We start from the raw sequence: 27,992 nt of genomic DNA on the forward strand, positions 1-27,992 counted from the left end.
CTGTTAAAGCATGCTAAATTTGTCCACAAGAAGTATGTCTATTTTCAACTTCCTGCCATAGTTGCAGAGGTTTACTGGCATCTTACTCATATTTGTTGTTTTGGGGGCTATAGGCAGTGGCACTCATGGACCACTTCCACTAGGCCTGTGGGCCACATCAGAGGATGCAGATCGAACCTGGGTTGGCCGTGCGCAAGGCCAGAACCCTATCTGCTGCACTATTGCTCTGACTTTCTTTTCTTTTTTTTTTTTTTTTTTTGCTTTTTGGGTCACACCCAGTGATGCACAGCGGTCACTCCTGGCTCATGCAGTCAGGAATCACCCCTGGCGGTGCTCAGGGGACCATATGGAATGCTGGGATTTGAACCCTGGTCGGTCGTGTGCAAGGCAAACCCCCTACCCGCTGTGCTATCACTCCAGCCCTTGCTCTGACTTTCTTTACATTTTTTTTTTTTTTTTTTTTGCTTTTTGGGTCACACCTGGTGATGCACAGGGGTTACTCCTGGCTCTGCACTCAGGAATTACTCCTGGCGGTGCTCAGGGGACCATATGGGATGCTGGGAATCGAACCTGGGTTGGCCACGTGCAAGGCAAACACCCTACCCGCTGTGCTATCGCTCCAGCCCCTAATTACATTTTTTAATTAAAAAAAAATTTAGCTTTGTGGTCACATCCGGTGATAGGATGTGGCCCCCAAACCACATAACCAAAACATTTATGTATACTATTCAACTTAGCTCAATATGTAGTTTTGTTAGTAGTGCAAGATAGTTAAAAACTATAGTATGAGAGACATTCAAAAAATAAGTAAATAGTATAAAACAGGCTCATTTCCTTTAAGGAACAACATCCTTTACAGGGCAATGCCAGAGAACATCAATTTGATAATTATTATGCATGTTAATAAACAGACTTGTAATGAACACATTTGGTTGGCATATCAATTCAAAAGCACCAGACTGAAGAGAAGATACAACTACTGTTGCGTAGCAATGCTTTGCTAAGAAAGCATTTTCCAAACCTTGGCAGTATTTTGCTTCAAGAACTCTAGCAGCGTTTGGAATACCTAAAAGGCAAAACAAAAGCACAACTGAGACAGGAGCTGCCAGGCCTGAGCCTGACATCACCTCTCTGCTGCTGCCAAGCCACCTTATGATGCAGACATTGTGTCCATCAGATGACAAATTCTTTGTCTCTGACAAAGCATGTAAAATATTAAAAGGCTGAAGCAACAAGAAAGCCTCTTGCACCTTGCAGTCCGTATTATAAAAAATAAAATGCCACTCAAAGCATTTAGTAAGGTATGGGGCCGGAGCAATAGCACAGTGGGTAGGACGTTTGCCTTGCATGCAGCCGACCCGGGTTCGATCCCCGGCATCCCATATGGTCCCCCAAGCACTGCCAGGAGTAATTCCTGAGTGCAAAGCCAGCAGTAACCCCGGAGCATCGCTGGGTGTGACCCCCAAAAAAAAAACCAAAAAAAAAAAAAAAAAGCATTTAGTAAGGTAAAAATACCTGTAGCTCCAGCCTTTTTGGAAAACAGTATGGGCATTCCTTAAAAAACTAGAAAATGAGCTTCTGTATCAACCCACAATAACCACTTCTGGAAATATATTCTGAGAGTGAAAAAAAACCCCAGTAGAAATAACATCTGCATTTGCATGTTCATTGCAGCATTGTACACAATAGCCAGAATCTGGAAATAACACGAGTACCTGAGAACAGAGGACTGGTGAAAGAAACTTTGGTACATCTACACAATGGAGCACTATGCAACTGTTAGGAAAGATGAAATCATGAAATTTGGATGGTCATGGAGAGTATCATACTAAGTGAAATGAGTCAGAAAGAGAGGGACAAACACAGAATGACTGCACTCATCTGTGAAATATAATATGAGATTGACACCCAAGGACAGTAGATACAAGGGCCAGCAATACTGCTTCATAGTTAGAACCTGCCTCATGAGCTGGGGGAGAAAGGAATAGAGAAGGGATCAGTAAGTCAACGATGGCTGGAGGAATTGTTCAGGATGGGAGATATGTGCTGAAAGTAGATAAAGGACCAAATGTGATAGCCTTTCAGTATCTGTATTACAAATCATAATGTCCAAAAGTAGAGTGAATATGGGGGAAACTGTCTGACACAGAGGCAGGGGGAAAGCTGAGATGGGGGGACGAATACTAGGGATATTGGTAGTGGAAAATGTGCACTGGTGGAGGGATGGGTGTTCGATCATTGTAAGACTGAAACTCAAACATGAGAGTTTTGTAACTGTATTCCACGGTGACTCAATTAAAAAAAAAAATACAAAAAACCCTGTACCATCAAGACTTCTTTTGAGGTAGCAAGAGCTAGAAGTACACCATGCTTTTTTTCCCCTGTGAAAATGACTAGTGTCCTTCTAAACTGTTTCTTTTATTTTTATTTTTTTGGGGGGCTCATATCTAGCAATGCTCAGGGGTCACTGCCGGTTGGGAAATGATACATGGTGCTGGGGACTGAAATTGATCGAATGCAAGGCAAGCATTTTAGCCCCTGTACTATCTCTCTGGCCTCAAACTTTATTTCTTCATTGATTTGTCAGAAATAATATTAGTTTATATGGCAGTGTGGAGAACCACGACTCCATTTGAAAAAAAATAAAAGAAAAGACAGAAAAGACCCCAAAATAATACTTTTTTTGGGTCACACCTGGCGATGCACAGGGGTTACTCCTGGCTCATGCACTCAGGAATTACTCCTGGCGGTGCTCGGGGGACCATATGGGATGCTGGGAATCGAACCCGGGTTGGCTGCGTGCAAGGGAAACGCTCTACCCGCTGTGCTATCGCTCCAGCCCCATAATACAAATTTTTTAAAAATTAAAAAAAAAAAACCTAGTTGGGGCTGGAGCGATAGCACAGCGGGTAGGGCATTTGCCTTGCACGCGGCCGACCTGGGTTCGATTCCCAACATCCCATATGGTCCCCTGAGCACCGCCAGGAGTAATTCCTGTCCTGAGTGCAAAGTCAGGAGTAACCCCGGTGCGAGTAACCCCGAGTGTGACCCAAAAACCAAAAAAAAAAAAGTCAAAAAAACTAGTTTACATTTTTATTCCATAAGCAAAAAAACAAAAAACCAAACAAAAAACTGAAAAGTAGTAAGCTCTTCTAGTTCTTTTCCTCTGTTGTTTGTCATGTTGCATTAATTTTTTTGTTTCATTGCTCAGGGCTTACTCCTGGTTCTGTGCTCAGGGATCACTTCTGAGCAGGAGGCTTGGGAACCATATAATGTGCTGGGGACTGAACCCGGTTCAGCTCTGTGCGATGCAAGCGCGGTGTCTGCTCACCTATGTCTCCAGTCCCATTATGTTTAATCTGCCGATAATATCTACTGAAAGTTCCAGTCAAAAATTAAACCTAGGGGCTGGAGTGATAGCACAGAGGGTAGGGCGTTTTCCTTGCACGTGTCTGACCCAGGTTCAATTCCCAGCATCCCATATGGTCTGTCAGCACTGCCAGGAGTAATTTCTGAGTGTAGAGCCAGGAGTAACACCTGTGCATCGCTGGGTGTGACCCAAAAACCCAAAAAAAAAAAAAATTAAATTAAACTGAGGGCGGCACCAGAGACTGTATAGCAAGAGGGTGCTTGCCTTATATATGATATACCTGGATTCAATCCTGAGCACCCCATAATGTTCCCCAAGCTTGCAATAGTGATTCTTGAGTGCAGAGCCAGGAGTCAGCTCTGAGCACCACCAGATGTGGACCCAATACAAACAAAGGAAAAAATAAAATGAGGGGACTATGGATAAAAACACATCCCCCAAACAAAGAATACAGAAATTTACAGTGTAAATTTACAGTGTAAGCATCTGGAGTTTTAAATTAGTGAAAGTTTTATTTATTTTTATATATATATTTTTTTGCTTTTTGGGTCACACCCAGTGATGCTCAGGGGTTACTCCTGGCTTTGCACTCAGGAATTACTCCTGGCGGTGCTTGGGGGACCATATGGGATGCCGGGGATCGAACCCGGGTCGGCCGCGTGCAAGGCAAACGCCCTACCCGCTGTGCTATCGCTCCGGCCCCAAATTAGTGAAAGTTTTAAATGAGTTTTAAAATGCAAAAGTAGGGGCTGGAGCAATAGCACAGTGGGTAGGGCGTTTGCCTTGCACGCGGCCGACCCGGGTTCGATTCCCAGCATCCCATATGGTCCCCGGAGCACCGCCAGGGGTGATTCCTGAGTGCAGAGGCAGAGCCAGGAGTAAACCCTGTGCATCGCCAGGTGTGACCCAAAAAGGAAAAATAAATAAATAAATAAAATAAAATGCAAAAGTATCTGACTCTAAGCTTTAGACTGTGGGGGCCTAGAGAGATAGTACAAGGGATAAGGTGCTTGATTTCCATGTATGGCTAACCCAGATTCAATCCCCGGTATCACATAATAGTTTTGGGGTTGCTAGATAACTGATCCCCAGAGACACCCTGCTTTTCCCTCCCAATTTTTTGAGGGGCTTGCTTTTGGTTTTTTTTTTCTACTATACCTTGTCATGTTCAGGATTTGTTCCTGGTAGTGCCCTGGGGACCATGCAGTGATGAAGACTGAACCAGTGTGCAGGCAAGCACCTAAACCTGTAGTATCTTGCACTATCTCTCTTTGACCCATGTAGTTGGTTTTGTTGAAAAACTAAAGCCTATTAATTCTAAATCCAGTAACCAAGCAAAGCCAATGTAAATATCTCTGAAGACACTATCCTTGTAAGCAACTGAAAACAAAAACTGAGTAATTAAAGATGTTTCTTGAGTTTTATAAAAGTCCAATTTGTTAGTACTGGTCTTACTGAAGACTGAGAAACCCATGCCTGGACTCAACAAAACCACATCGCCATAAATGAATTAATTAAAGAAACAATGTTAAATCAAATTTGGAGCTTATGGGAGAAAAATGTTTATTTCCCTTCTCTTTGTTGTAGCTTCAATGACCTGTGTTGGATGCACATGCTTGGTTGTGGTACTAGCCAGGGGGTCACATACCCCTGTTTCCGTTTCTTTTTCTTTCTTTTTCCCCTGCATTTTGCAGTGCTGAGGATCCAACCCAGAGTCTCACACATGAGAAGCACACGCTTTGCCTCAAGTCACATATCCAGTATACTCTTAGTAGGGTATCATCGGTTTGTCCTTTGTCCATTGCTACAGAGTTTGGGCTTATCTGGTAATAATCTCTAAACAATTCTAGACTACACTGGTATGTTCTGCTCCCCTTGCCACTAGGAGCTTAGGTATGTCGGTCACGCCCATCAAGGTGCTCCCGAGTCACTCCCACTCCTTTGTCTATATGTAATCACTTCTATGCTCCCTTCCCCAACTAGTTAATCAGCTCTTCCCCTAATCAGACTGTTAATTTGTAAGGTCAGACCTTGCTAGGACAGTGAACTTGTATTGTAAGTTAATATTGCCTTGCTCCTCTCCTCATGTCTTTTTACTTTAGAGCAATGTCCTTTTTGTATGGACAAAGAAAGACAGTTGTTAATATGCTTTGGTAACATGGGATTTAATTGCCTTCAAATATTATTCACTCCCGGGCATCTGCTTTCTCGACTTAAGCCTCAGCTGCCCTTACTTCCTAGCACCCCCAAAAGCAGGGTCCCGATGAGGGACAGGACGGACCCAGGGCAAGCAGTGAGTTATGTGCTACCCTGGCATCGAGATGGGCCTGGCCAAAGTGCCTAATGCTTAACTGTATGTTAAGAGCTTGGTCATGGACATGTCATGTCATGATCCAAAAGCAACAACAAGACTAGGACCCTGCTAGGGATAGGAAAGACTAATCTGACCTGAGCACTGTAGTCTGAGATCGAGAAGACCCCAGGAGAGCAATTCTATAAGCTTAGTGCATCTCTTGCTATGTCCATACAAAATGATTAATATTATGAATGCTTAAATGTTAGTTGGACAAGGAGAGGAGAAACACACCCATGGGATTCTGCTCTTGGGTGGGTGTCCTGCTGAAAGAGAATCTGTCCTAGAAGAAGCATCCCCTGAGGGAAAGAACTTTACCCCTGTTGATTGTGACCACACCTATGTGTAAGCCCCAACCCCTCATTCTTAGGGATTTAACTAGGCTGTGAGAGTGGGCGAGTCCCAGGGACAGATCTGGAGGAGCTAGATCCACATTCAGATCTAGAGGAGAAGGAGAATGAAGTAGGATGGAGGAAGAAGCAGAGAGAGAGACGGGAGTGTATGGAGAGGAGATTGGAATAAACTGCAACTGAGACCAACCAGCTTGGCTCCGTTCCTTCCTTCGCCTGCCTCATCATCGCCATAAATCTCCCCGGGGTGGGGGAAGCGGCTGGAGACTACTGAATGCGGGCGGCGAGAGAGACAGCACCATTGCCCTGTGCCCAGTGTGGTGAGGTGCTCTCCTTCTCGCCCCTCATTTCTTTTTTGTGTTTCTACACACTCTTGTTTCTAAATGCTGAAGACCAGATTTTGTGGTGTCAGCATCCTAAATGACAGTGCTACTTGGACTGCACGTGACACACATTTGGGGCCGTGTCAGGATTGAACTTATGGCCTCAAATTCACAAAGCAGGTGCTTTTTGCCACTGAACTATCCCTGAATCTCAGGATTTTATTAAAATGTTGACCGACTTCTCTTGGTAAAAAGTCCATCAGAAGGCTTATGGCTTGTGATTTCATATATCAAGTATGAAGTAGCTTTGAAGAAGCCAGACTTCTGGGCCAAAAGGACAGTACAGTGGGTAGGGTGTTTGCCTTGCAGGAAGCTGAGCTACGTTCGATCCCCAGCATCCCATATGATCCCCCCAAGCACTGCCAGGAGTGACTCCTGAGTGCAGAGCCAGGAATAACCCCTGAGCATCACTGGATGTGACCCAAAAAGCCACCCCCCCAAGTTAGACTTTTAAAAAATTCTGATTATAAAGGCATTTCTGTGGGGCAGACCTTTAGTGGAGTAACTTTCTTGATCTACTTATTCAGTGGTCAAGAGTATACTAAACCACATGACCAATGGTGATATGTTCCACACTGGAAGCTCCAAGGACTGAATATATGCTTTGCATATGGGAGGCCCAGGCTTGACTGCTGGCACTGCAAGGTCTCCTGAGTACCTCCAGGAGTGATGCAAGAAAGCCCAGAGCTTAAAGTGCTGAACACTGACAGCTGTGGCCTTAATCCCCTCATTGACATGGTGACACTTTATAATCCATTCAAAAAAAAAAAGAATTATTAAGATTCATGTTTAAGTTTCTAGGTAGTAAGAAAAAAAATCACTGTAGTGTTAAAACACATTGCAAGTCACTAACTCATTAGACTTTTAGTTTCTTGAGGGGAGAATAGCTGACAGTATCTGGGAGAGTATGAAGTACCTCTTACCTACAAAACATGCTCTCAGTCTGTTGAATTATATCCCCAGTTTCAAATATTACTTTTATTTTATTACTTTTTACTACACTCTCATTTGAGAGCCTGATTTTTTAAAAAAATCCTTTCCCTGAAATTGTAGCAATGTCTAATCGAGTTGTGTGGCTAAAACAACAAAGATATATCGAAGACAGAGACACTGTCTAGTACACAGAAAAAGAAAGCACAGTATAGAGGAAATGTGTTAATAAATCACTGATTATGCGAGAGTGATTGTACAGTAAGGGGGCTTGCCTAGCACACATCCAACCTGGGTTCCATTTCCACCACTTATGGTTCCCCCAGTCCTGTGAGGAGTGATTCCTGAGCACAGAGCGAAGTGTCAGTTCAGAGCACTGCTGGGGGTGGCATCAAAACAAAAATAAAGAAATAAAATAAATACAAAATGAAGTGGAGGAAAAAAAGGACAAGATTCAGGGTTCATGCATACCAGGCAGGTGCTTTACTACTACAGCCTACATTCTGAGAACCTACTATTCTTTTAGGGCTTGGAAATAATCTTCCTTCAAGAAATCTTTCTGGAGAGATAGTATAGTGGGTAGATAGTACAGTGGATAGTCTTTGCATGAGACCAACCTTGCAAGGAGAGTAAGGAAAGGAAGGGAAGGGAAGGGGAGGGGAGGGGAGGGGAGGGGAGGGGAGGGAAGGGAAAGAATTTTCTAATTGACTCAACTCCATACTGATTTTTCCCTTAATCTTAAATCTTTCCATAAGTAAGATCTGACCTGAAGAATATCTAAATCACAAATCACTCCAAGTTCTAAGTTACTACCCAGCCACCTCCACGCTCCAGGCCACTTTCCGGACACTTGGAACCTCACGCATGAGTGAAGCCCACAGAAGCAGGTAAAGCAGAACTTTGCGACCTGTACTCCAGGTTCAACAAGAAGAATGGATATAACATTCTGAATTACAAAATTAAAGGAGATTTCACTGTATCACTGTCACTGTAATCCCGTTGCTCATCAATTAGCTGGAGCGGGTACCAGTAACGTCTCCAATGTTTTTGGCATATCGGATACGCCACGGGTAGCTTGCCAGGCTCAGCTGTGCGGGCGTAGCTTGCCAGGCTCTCTGAGAGGGATGGAGTAATCAAACCTGGGTCGGCCACGTGCAAGGCAAACGCCCTACCCGCTGTGCTATCGCTCTAGTCCAAAAGGTGGAGATTTATTCAAATGAAATGTTCCTTTTTTTCCAATAATCTTTCACTCTTCAATGAAAAAATACCAAAACATGAGTATGACAGGCACAAAAAGTAAAGTATAAAATGGAGGAAAAGAACCACAAAAAACAAAAAAAATATGTAGTATGTAAACATGTAAAATTAATTGGATGGGTCCACAGGAATCTAATCACTGTAGAATAATAAATTGGTAAACACATTTGTACCACATTTGTACACTCATACCTGAAATAAAATACTAAAATGCTCTGAAATAAAATAAAAGTTACTTTTTACTTTTTGAGTAAAATAAAATCACTTTTTATTGAAAGAAATTTAGAGAAATGAGGGGTAGTTGGGGAGGGGGAGAGAAAGAGAGAGAGGAAGAGAGAGAGAAACTTAATCAGGATGAACATAGATTGGGGCAAGAGTGATTGACAGGGTTAGGGCCTTTGACTGTATGCCATCAACCCAGGTTCAATATCAACACTCTATATTGTCCCTGAGCATCACCAGGTGTGACTCTGAGCACAGACTCAAGAGTAAGCCACCACTGTGACCATAAAACAGAGAGAGAGAGAGAGAGAGAGAGAGAGAGAGAGAGAGAGAGAGAGAGAGAGAAGAGAGAAAGAGGGGAGGGAGGAAAAGGGGGGTAGTGAGAGAGAACTCTCAGGCTTCTCCAGAGGAGGAGGAAAATAACTTCAGCACTTAAAAAAAATATTTAGTTGTCTAACAAAAATATCTGAGGTCCTAAAAACAGTTGGGAAAGAAGGGGGAAAGCATGGTTTTTACATTTTTTAATGAATAAATGAATTAATTTTTTAATGTAGGAGTACTGCTATTTACTCAGCCACTGATTAAGCTGATTGAATTGGGCATGAACTCCATTCAAATAAAATATTCTTTTCTCAATTTCATTTAAATTTCATTATTTTTTTATCGGGGCCACCCTGGCAGTACTTGGAGGCATGCAAAGTTGGAGATTAAATCCAAAGCCTCATACATGCTAGGCACGTGCTCTATCACCTGAGTATCAAGCTAGCAGAAAATTTAATTTTTTAATAGGGACCCACCTGGCAGTGCTGTCTGGGGCGGGGGGGGGGGGGAAAGTAGCAAGTTTCATTCTTTTTATTTTTTTAAATTAAATTAATTTCGGTTTTAAGGCCACACTTGGTGGTGCTCAGGGATTGCTCCTGACTCTGACTCTGCACTCAGGGGTCACTCCTGGTGGACTAAAGGGACCATATGGGGTGCCAGGGATGAAATCTAAGTTGGTCTCATACAAGGCAAAGATCCAATGTACTATCTTTCCACCTCTCCTCCTTTTTTCATTTTAGTCACCATAATTTAAAATACTATTAATAACAGAGTTTCATGCATACAATACTCCAACCCAACACACACCACTAGGGAGTTTCCCCCATTGTTTCAGGGTCCCATCCCAACCACCCTCCCACTGTCCCCATCCCCCACCCTCTTAGTAAATTCAGTTCAGTAAACCAGTTCTCAGGATCTGTTGTCTTTGGCCACTTCCTTTTCTCTTACTGTGTTTACACCCCACATATGAGGGGGATGATTCTGTGTCTGTCTCTCTCCTGCTTGACTTCACTTAGCCTATGAAACCTTTGAGCTTCATGCCCAAAGTGGCAAATTACATGATTTCATTTTTTTCTTATAGCCAAGTAGTATTCCACCATGCTTATATACCACAGACTAGATAAAGAAACTGTGGTGTATATCCAGTTTTGCTTTTGTTTGGGGGAGTTTTGGGGCCACACCTGGTGGTGCTCAGGGCTTACTACTGGCTCAGTGCTCAGGGATCAGTCTTGAAGGTGCTTGGGAGATTAAACCCAGTCAGCTGCATGCAAAACAAGCACCTTACCCACTGGACTATCTCTCTGGCCCCATATCCAATAATTTTGATGTATGTCATAGTCAGTGCTGTGAGATATAATACCTCACTGTTGTTTTGCTTTGCCTTTCCCTAATAAGAGGTGACAATAAAAACTTTTTCATATGCTTATTGGTTATTCCAGAATATCTTCTTTATGGAAGTGGCTTTTCATCTCCTCTCCGCAATGGGAACAAATAATTGAAAACACCAGAGCTGGAGAGAGAGTACAGCAGGTTGCTTACTTTACATGGAGCCGACTCGGATTCAATCTCTGGCACCCAATATGGTTCCTGGAGCCCTAGCAAGTGACCCCTGACACAGAGCCAAAAGTAAGTGCTGAGCAGTGCTGGTGTGACCCCAATACAAAACATATCACACAAATCACAGAAACACCTTTCAGGTCTAAATATCATGTAGGCTACTGCCTTTTTCCTCAATATTTTTCAGATTCAGGCCTAAACTCAAGATGTTTAATTCACTTTAAATTAACTTCTGTACACAGTGTGAGATCAAAATAAACAAATTTTTTTTGGACATATGGTTCTCAGTTTTTTAGTACCATTTGTTTTCTGTTTGTTTTGGGGCTATCCTGGTATTTGGAGATCACGCTTGGTTTTGTTGGCGGGGCAGGAAGGTTGTACCGAGCAGTGCCAGGGACTGAACCTGGCTTGTGGCATACAATGAATACTCTCTAGCCCTCTGAGCATTTTCCTCAGGTTCTGAAACAGAATTTTCTTTTCTTTTTTTTTTTTTTTTTCTTTTTTTAGGTCACACCCGGTGATGCAAAGGAGTTAGTCCTGGTTCTGCACTCAGGAATTACCCCTGGCAGTGCTCAGGGGACCATATGGGATGCTGGGAATCGAACCCAGGTTGGCCCTGTGCAAGGCAAACACCCTATCTGCTGTGCTATTGCTCCAGCCCCCTGAAATATAAATTTTCATTTAAAAGAAAATCCAAGGGGCTGGAGAGATAGTGCAGTGGGTAAGACACTGGTTTGACTCCCAGCACCCCATAGAGTCCCTTGAGCCTGCCAGGAATAATCACTGAGCACAGGGCCAGGGGTAAGCCCCGAATGCCATCAGGTGTAGTCCAAACCAAAATTAAATAAATTAATAATTCACTGTCACTGTCACTGTCATCCTGTTGCTCATCAATTTGCTCGAGCGGGCACCAGTAACGTCTCTCATTGAGAGACTTATTGTAACTGTTTTTGGCATATCCAATACGAGACGGGTAGCTTGCCAGGCTCTGCTGTGCAGGCTCCATACTCTCGGTAGCTTGCCGGGCTCTCCGAGAGGGGTGGAGGAATTGAATACAGGTTGCCGTGTGAAAGGCGAACGCCCAACCGCTGTGCTATCGCTCCTGCCCAAATAAATAATTAAAAAAAAAAAAAAAAGTAAAAGGCAAGCTGAGGGAGTAAGAGGGATAGTGCAGTGAACTTGTCCTGCACACAGCCTGGCTCACCTGGCACTGTGCTCAGGAATAACTCAAAATGCGGCTCAGGGGACTTATATGCAGTGCTGGGGATTAAACCAAGGTTGGCTGCAAATGCCTTGCCTGCTAGATTATCTTTTTGGCATACTAGACAAATCTTATTATCAAAAAATTTAACGGGTCTAAATATGATTAATTACTGAATTCTCAATAAGAACACAGTTTAGGGCTAGGGAGATAGTACAGTGATTAGGGTGTTAGCCTTGCATGTGACCACTGAGTGTTTGATCCTTGGCATACCATATGGTACCTGAGCTCACCAGGGGGTAAGCTCTGAGAATTGCCAGGAGTGGCCCAAACCAAAAAGCAAAACAAAACAAAAAACAGATTTTATGTTTTTCTTTTCTTTTTTGGGGGGGAAGGCACACCCGGTGATGCTCAGGGATTACTCCTGGCTCTGCACTCAGGAATTACTCCAGGGATGGAGAGGATTGAACCTGGGTCATCTGCATGCAAGGCAAGCAGTGTACTATCTCTCCAGCCCCCGATTTTTAGTTTTATGTACTGGAAAGCTCCTGATTTTACCTCCTCTCAGGTATGTCAGATTTCATCTGGCCTCAAAGTGAAAGCAGTTATCCATATAATTCCCCTAGTGCCTTGTCAGGAATAATGTAATCTTAGTCTTGCAAATCTGTTAGAACCCTTTGCTTTTCTTCTATACTATAACCAACCAAGAATAAAACATGGCTCCTAAGTGACATTGACTCCACGCTCTGGTTTGATGCCAAATGGAGTTAGCGCAGCTGTCAACTATGTCTGGAAGTAGCAACTACCAGAGGCATTGAAATAAGGTAGTTTATAAACCCAGGCACCCAGAGAGGAGGGCTTTAGAACAGCAGGAAAGAGTGGGTAATCTTTTTCCTCAAGTTAAATTGACCTGCTTGCTTGGTCTGCTAATCAATCCTAAATATACAGTTCGTAGGCAGGTGACTATTGCATTTGTAATTTATTGAAGGAGGCTTCCCCCTTGAGTTTCAAGTCAAGAGGAACTTCCTTGTCTGCATTTCTAGATTCAGGTTACTTTTTTTTTTTTTTTTTGCTTTTTTTGGGTTACTCCTGGCAGTGCTCAGGTACCATATGGGATGCTGGGAATGAACTCGAACCCAGGGGTTGGCCACACCACACGTAGGCAAATGCCCTACCTGCTGTGCTATTGCTCCAGTTCTAAATAACCAGTAAGCTAAACATCAGGATGAACAAAGGCTTTTAGAAGACCTAATCGAAGCTCTTCATTCTTTTACAAATGAACCAACAATATCTGGTATGATGATAATCCGTACATGCTGCTTCCTTTCAGAGCTTTAGCAAAAGGAAAACCCTTTAAAAATTCTAGGAGTTAAAATAATTCTAGGAGTTATTAGTTTAAAATAACATTTTTTTTTTAGGATGGAGGAGGGAGTGGGGACTTGAGCTCCCCTATAGGGCAGAAGTCAAAGCAGGTTCAGCTGTATGCAAGGCAAGTGTCATACCTCCTGTATTATTTCTTTGATCCCAGTGACAAGTATCTTTGGAAGAAAAAATTGAATTTAGACAAGAAAAAAGATTCAGAGGAGCATATTATATGCTGGAAAAGTGATACTAACCAACATATTGAAAAGCAAATGTGAATGTTAAAATGCATGTCAATGGGGCTGGATCGATAGCACAGAGAGTAGGGCCTTGCACTCGGCGGACCCGGGTTCGATATCCAGCATCCCATATGGTCCCCCGAGCACCGCCAGGAGTAATTCCTGAGTGCAGAGCCAGGAGGAACCCCTGAGCATCGTCGGGTGTGACCCAAAAAGTGCAAAAATAAATAAATAAATAAATAAATAAATAAATAAATAAATAAATAAAATGCATGTCAAGAAAAGCATAAGAGCCCCTGAGAGAGGGAGCACATGTTTTGTGTGCAGGAGGCCCAGATTCAATCCCTGGTACTACAAGTTCCCCTGAGTACCACCAGGAGCAACACCAGAGTACTGAGCCAGGAGTAGCCCCACTGTACTGCTGTATGTGACTCAGTCAAAAAGAAAGAAAAGCTGAAGATATGACAACTATAACTCCAGAAGGAGAAACTAAGGACTCAGAACAAAGCACAGATAAACTAGTAGATGAATTAGTTACTATAAAAGCAGCGTTTGTTTATGTTGAGTGATATCACTTTGCAAATGACGCAAGTAGGCGCCAGCAACTTTTTGGAGGTTTTAATCTATACTTTTTTTTTCCTTTTTGGATCACACCTGGCAATGCACAGGGGTTACTCCTGGCTCTGCACTCAGGAATTACTCCTGGCTGTGCTTGGGGACCACGTGGGATGCTGGGAATTGAACTCGGGTTGGCTGCGTGCAAGGCAAATGCCCTACCTGCTGTGCTATTGCTCCAGCCCCTTACTCTATACTTTTGTTTATTCCTATGGAAACAAAACAAAAGAAGCTCAGAGTCTATCTATAATTTTTCTGCCTCATCTGTTGTAGTGTAAAACGAACAAATAAGTTTGGGAAGAGGGACACAAATGCATATGACTAAAGAATAAGCCCATAGTCAGGTAAGAAAATAGGTGCGAGGAAGTAAATTTGGTCAAAGATACAACCAAATCTTATAAATAAGCAGAATGGAGAGTATTAAATCTTCAGTCTAGCTGCTTGTCTTCCTATAATCCCAGAGTCATAAGTAGCTCAAGCACTACTGTGTGTGCCCCAATCCAAACTTGTCCCCCAAACAGGGAGATAATACAGTGGTTAGGGTGCATGCTTGCATGTTCAATCTGGGTTCAATTCCTGGCACCAAATAGTACCCCCCACCACTGCTAACTTGTACCCTTGTACTGAACTCCTCCTGGCTTGGATGTTGAGAATCACCGTGGGATGCCAGGCCTCCTGAAAGGCCTGAACAAATAAAGAGCTTGAGAGGCCCAAACAAACATGCAAAATTCCTTTCCATTTATAAATATATGCCAATGTTACCCAAGAAGTTTATAGACTTAAGTATTAAGTTAACATCTTAGTATCTATTTTTTGTTTTGTTTTGTGGCCATATCTGGCAGTGCTCAGGGCTCATTCCTGGCTGTGCTCAGAAATCACTCCTGGCAGATTTGGGGACCATAATGAAGTATCGGGACCAAACCCAGGTTGGCCATGTGCAAGGCAAGTGCCCTCCCCACTATACTATGTCTCCAGTCCCAATATCTTCCTATCTAATATTTAAAACAGCTCTGGTATCCTAGAAAATATTAGAACATATTTCTCCTCCAAAATATTTTACTGGGCTGGAAAGAGAGCTCAAAGGTCACAGGTTCAACTGTCATCACAGTTCCAATGCCAAGGAAGATCTTGGTGGGCCTGACCTATTTATGATTCCTGGAAAGCACCACAATCAAGTGTGTGTGCGCCACTCTCAGTCATTACAACAAAGCGGCAGGGAAGGGAACCAAGGCAAACAGGCAACACTTTTAAGACCCTGTCATTAGTTACGGATTCTTTATTGTTGTTTTAGAATCACACCCAGCTATGTTCTGTGCTAACTCTGTGTTCAGGGGACACTCCTGGACAGGCTCAGGAAGACCATACGTGATACTGGAGATTGAACCTGGGTCAGTCACATATAAGGCAAGCGCCCTATCCAATGTATTATCTCTCTGGTTCTTGGTTACAGATTCTTGGGTTTAGATAGACCCAATATTATTTGTTCTCCCCATTACTATTTGTTCCTTCCTAAACATAGTAATCTCAAGATTATTTCTAGAGCAAGTTCTCTGCAATACTCTGTATTCATCCGTACTCTGACAAAAAGCAGCAGAATGAAGTAAGAAGCTCAATTCAGCAAAGGTTTTTAAGTCTCTCTTTACAATGTAGAGTAGCTAACGTCAGGAATAAAATAACCTGGGAACGGTTAACTACAAATAATCATTTCTGTGCTATATCAAATGCAATTATAACTTACCAGCTCTGCAATTCTGCAAAAGTTTGCTTCATTTTCTTAATGGAAGTATCCATCTCTTCTTTAACTACAACCTGATACCGTGCAAGAGACACTGTACAGCGTTGAAGGTCTTTCATGGATTTTTCAATACTGGAACCTTAGGGAAAAAACAAGAGTTAATTAAAAAAAATAAAATAAAAAGGATGGAAAACAGTACAACAGGTAGGGCACTTGCCTTGCCTTGACCGACCTGGGTTCAATCCCCGGTACCTCATGTGATTCCCTGAGCCTCACAACTAGTAGTCCTTGAGCACAGCCAGGTGTGGCCCAAAGACAAACAAAAGGCAACATAGGTATCTTCACAACTGAAATTATGTTTTTATACATATTCTTTTTTTTTATAAATTTATTTTTTTTATTGAATCACCAGGTTGAAAGTTACAAAGCTTTCAGGCTTAAGTCTCAGTTACATAATGCTCGAACATCCATCCCTTCACCAGTGCATATATTCCACCACCAAGAATCACAGTATACCCCCCCCCCCCGTCCCCCTGTCCCCTAGCCCCCCACCCCGCCTGTGTAGTTGGTAAATTTCACTTTACTTTCTCTTTACTTTGATTACATACAAACAAAAAAACTCACTATTATTGTTTGGAGTTTCCCCCCCAGAGTCGGACCTGCTGGAAAAGAAGCATTTGATAATTTGTTTTCCATTTCTGAGAATGAGGAGATATGAGGTCGTGTGGCCACAGTAGCGGCCATGAGGTTCTAGGTTTCTGTACTTTAGTATTTTAGTGACTAAGTCCAAAGGGCTTTCTGCCAGAGGTTGCATCATTGCTAGCTCGTACCTCTCTGCTACTTTATATTCCACATATGAGTGCAATCTTTCTGTGTCTGTCTCTTTCTTTCTGACTCATTTTCACTCAACATGATACTTTTCCATGTTGATCCACTTATATGCAAATTTCATGACTTCATGCTTTCCAACAGCTGCATAGTATTCCATTGTGTAGATGTACCAAAGTTTTTATAGCCAGTCATCTGTTCTCGAACATTCGGTTTTTTTCCAGATTCTGGCTATTGTAAACTGTGCTGCGATAAACATACAGGTGCAGATGTCATTTTAACTATATTTTTTTGCTTCTCCGGGGTATATTCCCAGGAGTGTTTTATACATATTCTTTTCTGGGTCACACCCAGCAGCGCTCAGAGGGCCATTTCTGGTAGTGCTAGGGGAGACTGTGAATTCCTAGGCTCAAATTATATTCACTTTTCTGTCTCAAAACACATGAGAGAAACCATGATTTTCAAATAACGATACTTTTTCCTTGAATAAACATCGAAGTGAGATCTTTGATCCCTCCAACTTAGTGCCACCAGAGTGTTTCCAGGCTGTGATACATGGAGGAGCTACCCTAAACAGCTGGAGAGTCTCTGACTTAAGAGAGCAGAATTAAGAATTCAGGGAGATGAGGCTGGAGCGACAGTACAGCAGGTAGAGTGTTTGCCTTGCATGCAACCCACCCAAGTCTGATTCTCAGAATCTCATTTGATCCCCCAGTACCGTCAGGTGAAATTTGAGTATCCCCTAAGCATCATCAGGTGTGGCCCAAAAACAAACCAAAAACAGAATTCAGAAGTATACTCCACAGCTTAGAAGCTGCCTTCCATGCTGGGGGAAAAGGCAGCTAAGATAGAAAAGGGACCACCAAGTAAAGGATGCTAGGAGGGCCCATTCAGGATGGGAGATTCGGACTGAAAGTAGACTATAAACCGAACATGATGGCTACTTAATACCTCTACTGCAAACCACAACACCCAAAAGGAGAGAGAGAGCAAAATGGAATGCCCTGCCACAGAGGCGGGAAGGGATGGGGGGAGGATGGGGTAGGGGTGGTGGGAGGGATGCTGGGACCATTGGTGATGGAAAATGGGCACTCGACCACTGTATGAATGAAATGCAAGCATGAAAGTTTGTAAGTCTGTAACTGTACCTCACGGTGATTCACCAATACAAAAATTGAAAAAAAAAAAAAAAAAAAGAATTCAGTGAGTACTCTGCCCTGAGAATTTTAGATACCATTTCCCTCCTGAGTTACACAAAGATCAGAGTTGTGAAAAAAAAAAAATCCAGAGAGGATTCTGATTGTGCTGGCATGAGAAATTATCTGAGACAGGGAAAAGAATTCCTGGAAAGGACCACAGGACGGGGCCCACCAGGACACATAAGTAGGCAGTTCCTGTGCATGCCGCCAGAGGCCGCACTGCCTCAGTAAGGAGGGAAAAGAAACCCAGGACTAAAAGGCTCTAATTACACCTGACAAGTTTAAAAACAGGCCTCAAACCCTTTTCAAATAACTGAGATCAGAATAGATTACAAAGCTATTTAAAGGAATATAAAAACACCTGGAAACCAAAAGAAATTTCACAATATCTCAATCCAACAATAAACTAACAGACAAAGGGAAAAAATCTATAACCCACATGGAGTAAAATGGTAGTAAAAATGGCAGAATCTCCTGCCCCCGCGCAGGCTGTCTTCACTGGGGAAATCCGGGGAGGGGCGAGTTGAATTTCCCTCCCCACCCCAAGCAGAGCCCTGGCAGCCTAAAAACTCCAGAACCCAGTCACAGCCATGCTCAAGGCCACTCTCCACATGCTCGGACGAGCCTCACGCATGAAGGAACCGACAGAGAACTCAGGGATGCAGGATCCGTGGCTGAGATCTCCAGGTCTACTTGGATCGGGACTGGGCCTCCTTCACCCAGAACCCCCATTTTCCAGTAGCTTGGCAGTAACACCCACAAACTGCCCCTGGCTCCATGTAATCTCATCAACGGCCAAAATCCAGAGACTATAAAACAACGCTCCTGGAAGAGAGAGATGCAGAATCTCGCACGGCAGAGTCTGGCAAGCTACCTGTGGCACATTTGATATGCCAAAAACAGTGGAGACGTTACTGGCACCCGCTTGAACAAATCGATGAGCAATGGGACGACAGTGATACAGTGAAGGAGTGAAATAAATGAACTGAGACAAGTGCAGAAATCAAGTAGATAAGAGCATCAAACAACTAGTATCAGATACTATGTGCTTAAACAAGCAGAGGGAAGCATAAGAATGTTGAGGAAAGATATGGAAAAAGGAAAAAGGTGCCAGAGTGATAGTATAGTAGCAGAAAGGCTGCGTGCCTTGCACGCAACCAACCTGGATTTGTTTGATCCCCGGCACCCTAAATGGTCCCCTGAACACTACTAGGAGTAATTTCTGAGCCCAGAGCCAGGAATAATTCCTGAGCATTGCTGCTGTGGCCCAAAACCCAAAAAAAGTTTGAAGAAAAAAAGACAATTTTTTTTTAAATTTTATTTTTTGTTTCACACAACCAGCAGTGCTCAGTGGGCAACTCTCAGCTCTGTGCTAGGGGATTGCTCCCTACAGGTAGTACTCAGGGGTGGTACCAGGGAGTGAACCTAAGTAGGTTGGTTAAGTGCCTTAACCCCTGTACTAGCTCTCTGGCCCCAATACGTGGATTTTAATAGATCCCAAATGAACGTTTCAAGGTGAGAAAAAGAAAAACAAAAAACAAAGTCTACAATAAAAATAATGGGCAGGATTATTAGCAGATTATGAATTTTTTAACAAGAGTAGCAAATTTGAAGACAGCAATTTTAGAAATCATCCAAAATGAAATAAAACAGAGAAATCATTTCTGGAAAATAAAAACTTTGCTTTTCCTTCCCCCAGAGGGCTGCTCTGCCTGTAGATTGTGTCAAGCTGTGGACGGTGGTCTCTATTCTGCAGGATGGGCTTTGTTAAGGTTGTTAAGAATAAGGCGTACTTCAAGAGATACCAAGTGAAATTTCAGAGGCAGCGAGAGAGCAAAACCAACTACTGTGCTCAGAAATGTTTGTTAATCCAGGATAAAAATAAATAAAACAAACCAAATATAGAGTGATAGTTTGTGTCACCAACAGAGACATCATTTGCCATACTGCTTATGCTTGTATAGAAGGAGATATGATAGCTTGTGTAGCATATGCTCATGAACTTCCCAAGTATGGTGTGAAGGTTGGCCTGACAAATTACGCTGTAGTGTACTGGTTTGCTGCTGGCCCGCAGGTTTCTCAATAGATTTGGCATGTCCAAAATTTATCAAGGCCAAGTGGAGATAAATATAATGTGGAAAGCATTGACAGACAACCTGATGCCTTCACCTCCTATTTGGATGCAGGATTTATTTCCAGGACTGGAAACAAAGTTTTTGGGGCCCTGAAAGGAGAGCGGGTGGAGGCTTGTCTATTCCTCACAGTACCAAACAATTCCCTGGCTATGACTCAGAAAGTAAGGAATTCAACATTAAAGTACATCGGAAACACATTATGGGGCAGAACATTGCAGAGTATATGCATTACCTAATGGAAGAAGATGAAGATGCCTACAAGAAACAGTTTTTTCAATACATAAAGAACAATATAACTCCAGACATGATGGAGGAGATGTATAATAAAGCTCATTTGGTCATATGGGCAAACCCTATTTATGAGAAGAAACCTAAGAGAGAAGTTAAAAAGAAGAGGTGGTACCATCCCCAAATGGTTCTTTGTCCAGAAGAAAGATAGGGTAACCCAGAAGAAAGCAAGTTTCATCAAAGCTCAGGAGAAGGCTGCTGAGAGCTAAAAATCAAACCATGGTTTTTTATGAAGTTTTTGCAAAGACAGTAATAAATATATTGACCAAGAAGTGAAAAAAACAAAACTAAACTAAAAATAAAAACTTTGAGAGGCCTGAGAGTGAGTACAGGAGCTAGGATCTTGCCTTGCCTTGGTGCTGCAACCCTGGTTCTACCTGGCACCACTTAAGAGCCTGGGCACTGCCAGAGGTTGTGTTTGAACAGAGCCAGAAACAGCCTTTTGCCGTTGCTTAAATCAGGAGATAAAAATGAGAAAATGGGCTGGAGAGAGGGTAGGGTATTTGCCTTGCTCAGAGGAAGAGGAAAAGGAAGAGAAAGGAGGAGGAGGAGGAGAAGGAGGAAGAAATGGAGGAGGAAACAGCATGAAAGTGCTGTAGTGAAGCAAATAAAAGAAACAGGCAAATGCTAGAAAAGTCAGTTTAGTGATATATTTTAATTTTCATTCATAAATTCCATCATTGTAACAAGACTGAGGAACACTTCAATCACTATCAGGAAATGCTATACTTACAGCATTTTTAATGAAGTTTTTGCAAAGACAGTAATAAATCTATTGACCATTTATTAAAACATAATAGAGTACAGCATTTCCTAACATGGGACACCCCAACCTCAATCTAAGGGTTGATAGCAGCCTCAGGGCAGTTGGGAGCTGCTTTCTATTTGTTTAAAGGAGGTAGATTTCCAGTGAGGAGCTGGGTGATTTTTTTTCTCTACTAAAAATGGGACAAAAGACCAGATAAGCTTAGGAACTTTAGCTGTTCACAGAGGAAAAGGCTGGTAGCCAGTGCCCAGAAAACAGAAAACGTATGACTTACTACCATTCTGAAATCTATGAAAACAAACAAAAAACCTGTTCTGCTCAGTCAAAAAATACTGACTTTGTTTGCTCCCAAAGGAAGGTGTCTGAGTTACCTAGCTTTTTGTTGGTGAAGACTGGCACATCTTCCATGCCCAGATTTGAAAACTGAGATCCTGTGGTAGGTCTTGAGAGCGATTTGGCAGCATTCCTATTTTGTTGAGAGTTCTGAGGAGAGTGCACAGACAAAGACTTGGACTCCAAACCGGAGACACCATTCTCCAGTGCAGGTCCTGTCAGAGAAGACAACAGCATTTTAGAGCACAGTCTGAAAGTTAATCAAACAGGCAGTCTTATGTATATACAAAGGGAAAAAAGATATGTTTTAGATAAAACAATGGCTCTTTAAAAGTGAACAAAAACAAATGACAAAATAGACCCAAGAGAAGAATCTTGGATGAGGCTCTAAACAGTGCCTGGCTCAACCCTGGCCCCTGATCCAGAAGAGTCTGGCTGGCTCGTTGCTCACAGGTGGCTCCTGCCCAGACCAGGGAGAAGCCTCCTCAACAGCTCTGAGCATACAGAAGTGCAGGTGATGATGCTCAATATAAGCTTCTCATTAAAGGTAATAAAAATGAAGACAATCGAACAAGATTTGTATTTTTAAAGATCTTTGGTAATCACAATATGTAACTCTTTAACATAAGAGATAACACTGGCCAGAGAGATGGTATAGGAATTTTTTTGAAGGAGACTTTTTAGTCTAGGGCAACACTAGGGGTGCTCAGGGGTCATTCCTGGCAGTGTTTGCTCTAGACCGTTAAGCTACCTTTTTCAGCCCAACAGTGCAGGGTTTAGTTAAAGCACATGTCTTGAAAGTTGCTCAACCAGGTTCAATCCCTGGCATCCCATGGTTCTCCAAACACTGTCTGGATTGGGTAGCAATGCATCCTCAAGGCTAAGGTGGGGGCATGGGGTGGGGAATTAGGTCTCCTGAGCAATGCTTGGGAGGCTTTCCCCTCACAAAAAAAGAGAGGGAGAGACAAAGACTAAAAAGAAACTACATTTCAACAGAATTCAACCTAAAAGAAAATCTATTAGTAACTTACTTGTTCTATCCACTGGTGAGGCAGACTCGGGATCCTCCAGTTCTCTGGCATCTATTGAAAGGGTCTCCACGCCTTCACTGAATGAGTCCACAGACTCTGAGTCATGGACAGCACCGTTGACATGGTATCCGTTGACACCACCCTTTTCTGAGGAAGGTGCAGACTGCTCCTCTTGAGTGGAAACAGTTTGACTGGAACTCGGGAGACTGTTATTTGCTTCAACTGCAGGTTTGGGTTTGCTTTTCTTCTTTTTATTCTAATGGTTATTAAAGATTTGGGGGAGGGAAAAAAAGACCCTCATAATTCTGGAAGGTAACTCTAGCTACCCAAAGGCAAGCAATGCTACCAATTTCTTGAAAATTTTTCTAGAAATCAAATACATTCTTATATGTGTTGAATTTCTAAAATAATCAAGTGAAATGCTTCATATATGCTCAAATACATAAGTATAAAAATGTACTTCTGGTAAAACTCACAGTAAGAAAGATTAAATCACAAAATAAAAACAAGCAAGCAATTTTTATCACTGTATCACTGCCATCCCATTTTTCATCGATTTGCTTAAGCAGGCACCAGTGACATCTCCATTCGTCCCTGTCGCATGCTAGTGTAACCTGATGGTGTATTGGGGGCTCTTTCAGGATCAGGGGAATGAGGACAGTCGTTGTTACTGTTTTTGGCATATCGAGTACGGTATACAGTATCGTACATTTGGCAATTTATATAGCCAAATATATTCGGAGCTTTGCACACACACAGACTCATACACATAAACACATTAATATACTAATGATAAGGTGGTATAAGATATAAGCAAACTGAATGAACTACATCTTTTGTCTTATGAGAGATTAAAAATAAAGCTAGGGAGCTAGTTCAGAGCTGAAGCACATGCCTGACAAAGATGGCTCTAGGCTCAATTCTCAGCACTGTGTCACTTCCCTAGTGCTATAGGTAGAGCCCTGTTGGGCCCAGCATTGCTGGGAAGTCTCCCTGCCCCCACCACAATAAAGCAGTTTTTGAAAAATAAAATAAAAGTGCTCTACTTCCTAGGTTCTAGGAAGATGGCAGAGAAAGCATCAGGAATGTCTCCCTACCTAGACAATAATTGCACCAACAAAATTATCTAATGTAATCATTTTGTAAGTATGGAGTCTGTAAAACACTACTCCACGAAATGAAATGGACATGAGGAAATGGAAACATATCCTCTGCTCATGGATAGGGAGAATCAACATTGCCAAAATGGCAATACTCCCCAAAGCATTATACAGATTCAATACGATCCCTATAAGGATACCCATGAAATTCTTCAAAGAAATGGATCAAGCAATCCTGAAATACATATGGAACAACAAATGCCCATGGATAGCTAAAGCAATTCTTGGGAAAAAGATGATGGGAGGCATCATCCTCTCCAACCTTAAACTCTACTACAAAGCTGTAACAATTAAAACAGCATGGTACTGGAACAAAGGCAGAGCTACAGACCAGTGGAACAGGGTGGAATATCCCTACACACAACCCCAAATGTATGATCATCTAATCTTTGATAAGGGAGCAAGAAATGTGAAGTGGAGCAAGGAAAGCCTCTTTAACAAATGGTGCTGGCATAACTGGACAACCACATGCAAAAGAATGGGCTTAGACCTCAACCTAACACCATGCACAAAAAGTCAGATCAAAATGGATTAAAGACCTCAAGATCAGACCACAATCCATAAGGTACATTGAAGACGAGGTCGGCAAAACCCTCCATGATATTCAAGCTAAAGGTATCTTCAAAGATGACACGCAACTGATTAACCAAGTGGAAACAGATAAACAAATGGGACTATATTAAACTAAGAAGCTTCTGCAGTGCAAAAGATACAGTGACCAGAATACAAAGACAATCTATAGAATGGGAAAGGATATTCACCCAATATCCATTGATAAGGGGTTGATATCAAAGGCGTATAAGGCACTGGTTGAACTCTACAAGAAGAAAATATCCAACCCCATCAGAAAATGGGGTGAAGAAATGAATAGAAACTTTCTCAAGGAAGAAATACGAATGGCCAAAAGGCACATGAAAAAATGTTCTTCATCACTAATCATCAGGGAGATGCAAATCAAAACCACTATGAGATACCACCTCACACCACAGAGACTGGCACACATCCAAAAGAACAAAAGCAACCAGTGTTGGCGTGGATCTGGGGAGAAAGGGACCCTCCTACACTGCTGATGGGAATGCCGACTGGTTCAGCCCTTTTGGAAAACAATATGGACGCTTCTCAAAAAATTAGAAATTGAGCTCCCATTTGACCCAGCAATACCACTGCTGGGAATATATCCCAGAGAAGCAAAAAAGTATAGTCAAAATGACATCTGCACTTGTATGTTCATCGCAGCACTATTTACAATAGCCAGAATCTGGAAAACACCCGAATGCCCGAGAACAGATGACTGGTTGAAGAAACTTTGGTACATCTACACAATGGAATACTAAGCAGCTGTTAGAAAAGATGAAGTCATGAACTTTGCATATAAATGGATCAACATGGAAAGAATCATGCCAAGTGAAATGAGTCAGAAAGAGAAAGACAGACACAGAAAGATTGTACTCATCTGTGGAATATAAAATAACAGAGTGGGAGACTAACACCCAAAACTAGTAGAAGTAAGTACCAGGAGGTTTGCTCCACGGCTTGGAAGTTGGCCTCACATGCGGGGGGGAAAGGTGGCTCAGATAGAGAAGGGAACACCAAGTAAAGTGTGGTTGGAGGACCCGCTGGGATGGGGAGATGTATGCTGAAAGTAGACTGTAGATTGAACACAATGGCCACTCAATACCTCTATTGCAAACCACAACACCCAAAAGGAGAGAGAGAACAAAAGGGAATGCCCTGCCACAGAGGCAGGGTGGGGTGGGGGGTATAGAATGGGCATAGGTGGGAAGGATACTGGGATTGTCGGTAGTGCAGAATGGGCACTGGTGGAGGGATGGGTACTCGAGCATTGTATGACTGAAACACAAGCACGAAAATATGTAAATCTGTAACTGTACCCTCACGGTGATTCACTAATAAAATAAAAAAAATACAAGATAATTGAATTAAAAAAAAAAAAAGTATGGAGTCTGTAGAAGGCTTGCAGTTGCCAGAGGAAAATAAGGATGAAAAACTGTGGTTAATTTCAGTTCTTAGCAGCTACCTACTCCCTATCTCAACTCAGGAGATAGGTAACTGTATGGTTCCTAGAAAACTTGACAATCTACATAGGAGGGAAATATTGCAGAGATGTGCTATAATCTCAGATGACTGATTTTGATGATAGAAGCATAAGACAAAAATGCAAGCAACCGTTGTTTTGTCCTTCCTTCAGTGTTGTAAATCTCTCTCTCTTGCTAAAGTGACTTCCAGGTAAATTAAGGGATTAAGGGACCAATACATTTCACTCAGTTCCCTGGAGTTAGAATGAGAAAGGTCTTTTTTTTTTTTTTTTTTTTTGGGAGAGGGAGTGCCCAAATCTGCTAAGGAGTTACTCCTGGCTCTGTGCTTAGGACTTACTTCTGGTGGTGGTCAGGACACCTTAAGGTATGTCAGGGATTAAACCTTAGTTGGTTGTATGCAAAGCAAGCACCCTACCCACTGTAGTATCACTCTGACCCCGAGAGTAGGATATTCATAAACAACAGTATATACAGAAAAAATGATGAAACATGTGACCACACATGCCCACAGAAAGGTTCAGTAAAGAACTGAGAAGGCCTTAAATTTGTATATTTGTATGTCAGGCTGACCCTTGGCCAAGAGACTGCTTGGCCAAAAAAAAAAAAAAAAAGCAAGCATTGAACAAGGAGGAAAATATGATTTCTAGTGTTTCTACATTATGAGGTTCAAATGCCCAGTTTTCAACAACAAAAAAATCACACTTAAAAACAAATAACAATATATGGTTCATCTGAAGAAAAAAGATTGAATCAACAGAAACACCTCCCAAAAAGACCTGATGACACGTATTAACACTTTCAAAACAAGTGTCTTAAAGATGCTCAAAGGAGAAAAGAATAATATGAGAAAGTCATGACTACGAAGAATAAATTAAAATAACTTGGCAGTTTGGGCCATAATACCTGGCAGTGCTCAGGTTACCATATGCAGTGCTAGGTACTGACTACAAGGAAGGTGTCTTAACACTAAACTATCTGGTCAAATAAAGATTTTTTAAAACATTCTGGAGTTGGGGCTGGAGCGATAGTACAGCGGGTAGGGCATTTGCCTTGCACGTGGCCGACCCCAGTTTGATTCCCAGCATTCCACATGGTCCCCCAAGTACCACCAGGAGTAATTTCTGAGTGCAAACCCAGGAGTAATCCCTGTGCATCACTGGGTATGACCCCCTCCCCCCGAAAAAATAATTCTGGAGTTGAAAAGTACAACTAAAACCAAAAGTTCAGAGGAGGGATTCAAAGGTAGATTTGAAAAAGAAAAAGAAAACCCAACAAACTTGAATATAGGAAAATAGAAAGAATTAAGTGAAGAAAAGAGAGAGAGAGAGAGGGGTAGCTCAAAAGGCATATGGCTTGTATTCAGGAGGTGTGTTCTGATGTCCAACCTCACGGTCCTCAGAAAACACGGTAGCACCTAAGTACCACAAATTACAGTTCCAAAATAAACAAAAATGAGTACAGCCTAAGGGAAATCATTAAGCGGACATCATAAAGTTTAAGATTACAGAGTGTTTGAAGACATGACAAAACCCTTCCAAATTTGATGAAAGACCACAGTAAACATCAAATAAGTTTAATGAACTCTAGAGTTATGGCAAAATAGCAGGAAATGAAAGACAATCGCCACACTTCTTTCTCCTAACAAACAGTTCTGAAACTATAATCTTGTAAAAAATCAGATGGTCAGAGGAGCAGTGTCCCTGGGGAGAAGTGACAAGGAACACTGCAGAGGACAGAGAACTAGTGGATATACTTAGAAGGCCCCACAATAACTCAAGAGAGGATGGGCCAGCTGCTACACACAGCCCTTCTTCAGAGGTTATAGGGTTCACACCCACATCAGGGGCCTTAACACCAGGAGGCTGCATCAGGGAAGGAACACATGGCCAGGCATGGAACTCAGAAAGCATTTCCTGCACAGAATAGTAAGATACTGGGAAGCAAAGATCTGCAGCTGAGAGCTAGGGGAGCAGGGGTGGATGCCCTGCTGCTAAAAACCAAGACCTGGCACTCCTGCCGTGGGGAGCACCTGATTACCCACGAGGCATTTGTCCAAGGCAGTGACTGACAATTTGTGCTTGCAACCAAACCCCTGAAGGCTAAGAGAGCTGCAGTCTGAGCTCTCAGGGAGGGCCCAGCTGGGAACCAAACAAGCCCACCTGTGGCCTCCGCAAAGCGCCTCCTCTTTACAACTGGCTTCTGTGTTATGAGAAGCACCTGTTCCATCCCCACAGGGGCTATCAGCAGAACTACCCACGCTGCTGTTGCTGCCTCTACTTGGAACATAGAACACAGAACTT

At 42.5% G+C, this 27,992-nt stretch overlaps 1 protein-coding gene and 1 pseudogene across 5 annotated transcripts in view; one reads left to right on the plus strand and one right to left on the minus strand.

The window, feature by feature from the left end:
• Positions 1 to 27,992, minus strand: part of SPATS2 (spermatogenesis associated serine rich 2) — a 131,306-nt gene that overhangs the window by 17,237 nt on the left and 86,077 nt on the right. For all 5 annotated transcript variants that reach the window (XM_055128050.1, XM_055128049.1, XM_055128054.1 and 2 more), the window contains 3 exons: positions 22,476 to 22,731; positions 21,483 to 21,659; positions 15,899 to 16,034 (listed from right to left, as the gene is read on the minus strand). In XM_055128050.1, coding sequence (XP_054984025.1) covers positions 15,899 to 16,034; positions 21,483 to 21,659; positions 22,476 to 22,731 — 569 coding nt within the window. The remainder of the gene's footprint in view (positions 1 to 15,898; positions 16,035 to 21,482; positions 21,660 to 22,475; positions 22,732 to 27,992) is intronic.
• On the plus strand, positions 19,665 to 20,554 carry LOC101552950 (60S ribosomal protein L5-like; annotated as a pseudogene).

The sequence above is a fragment of the Sorex araneus genome, chromosome 2 (genome assembly GCF_027595985.1).
Source record: "Sorex araneus isolate mSorAra2 chromosome 2, mSorAra2.pri, whole genome shotgun sequence".
Taxonomy (NCBI): Eukaryota; Metazoa; Chordata; class Mammalia; order Eulipotyphla; family Soricidae; genus Sorex; species Sorex araneus.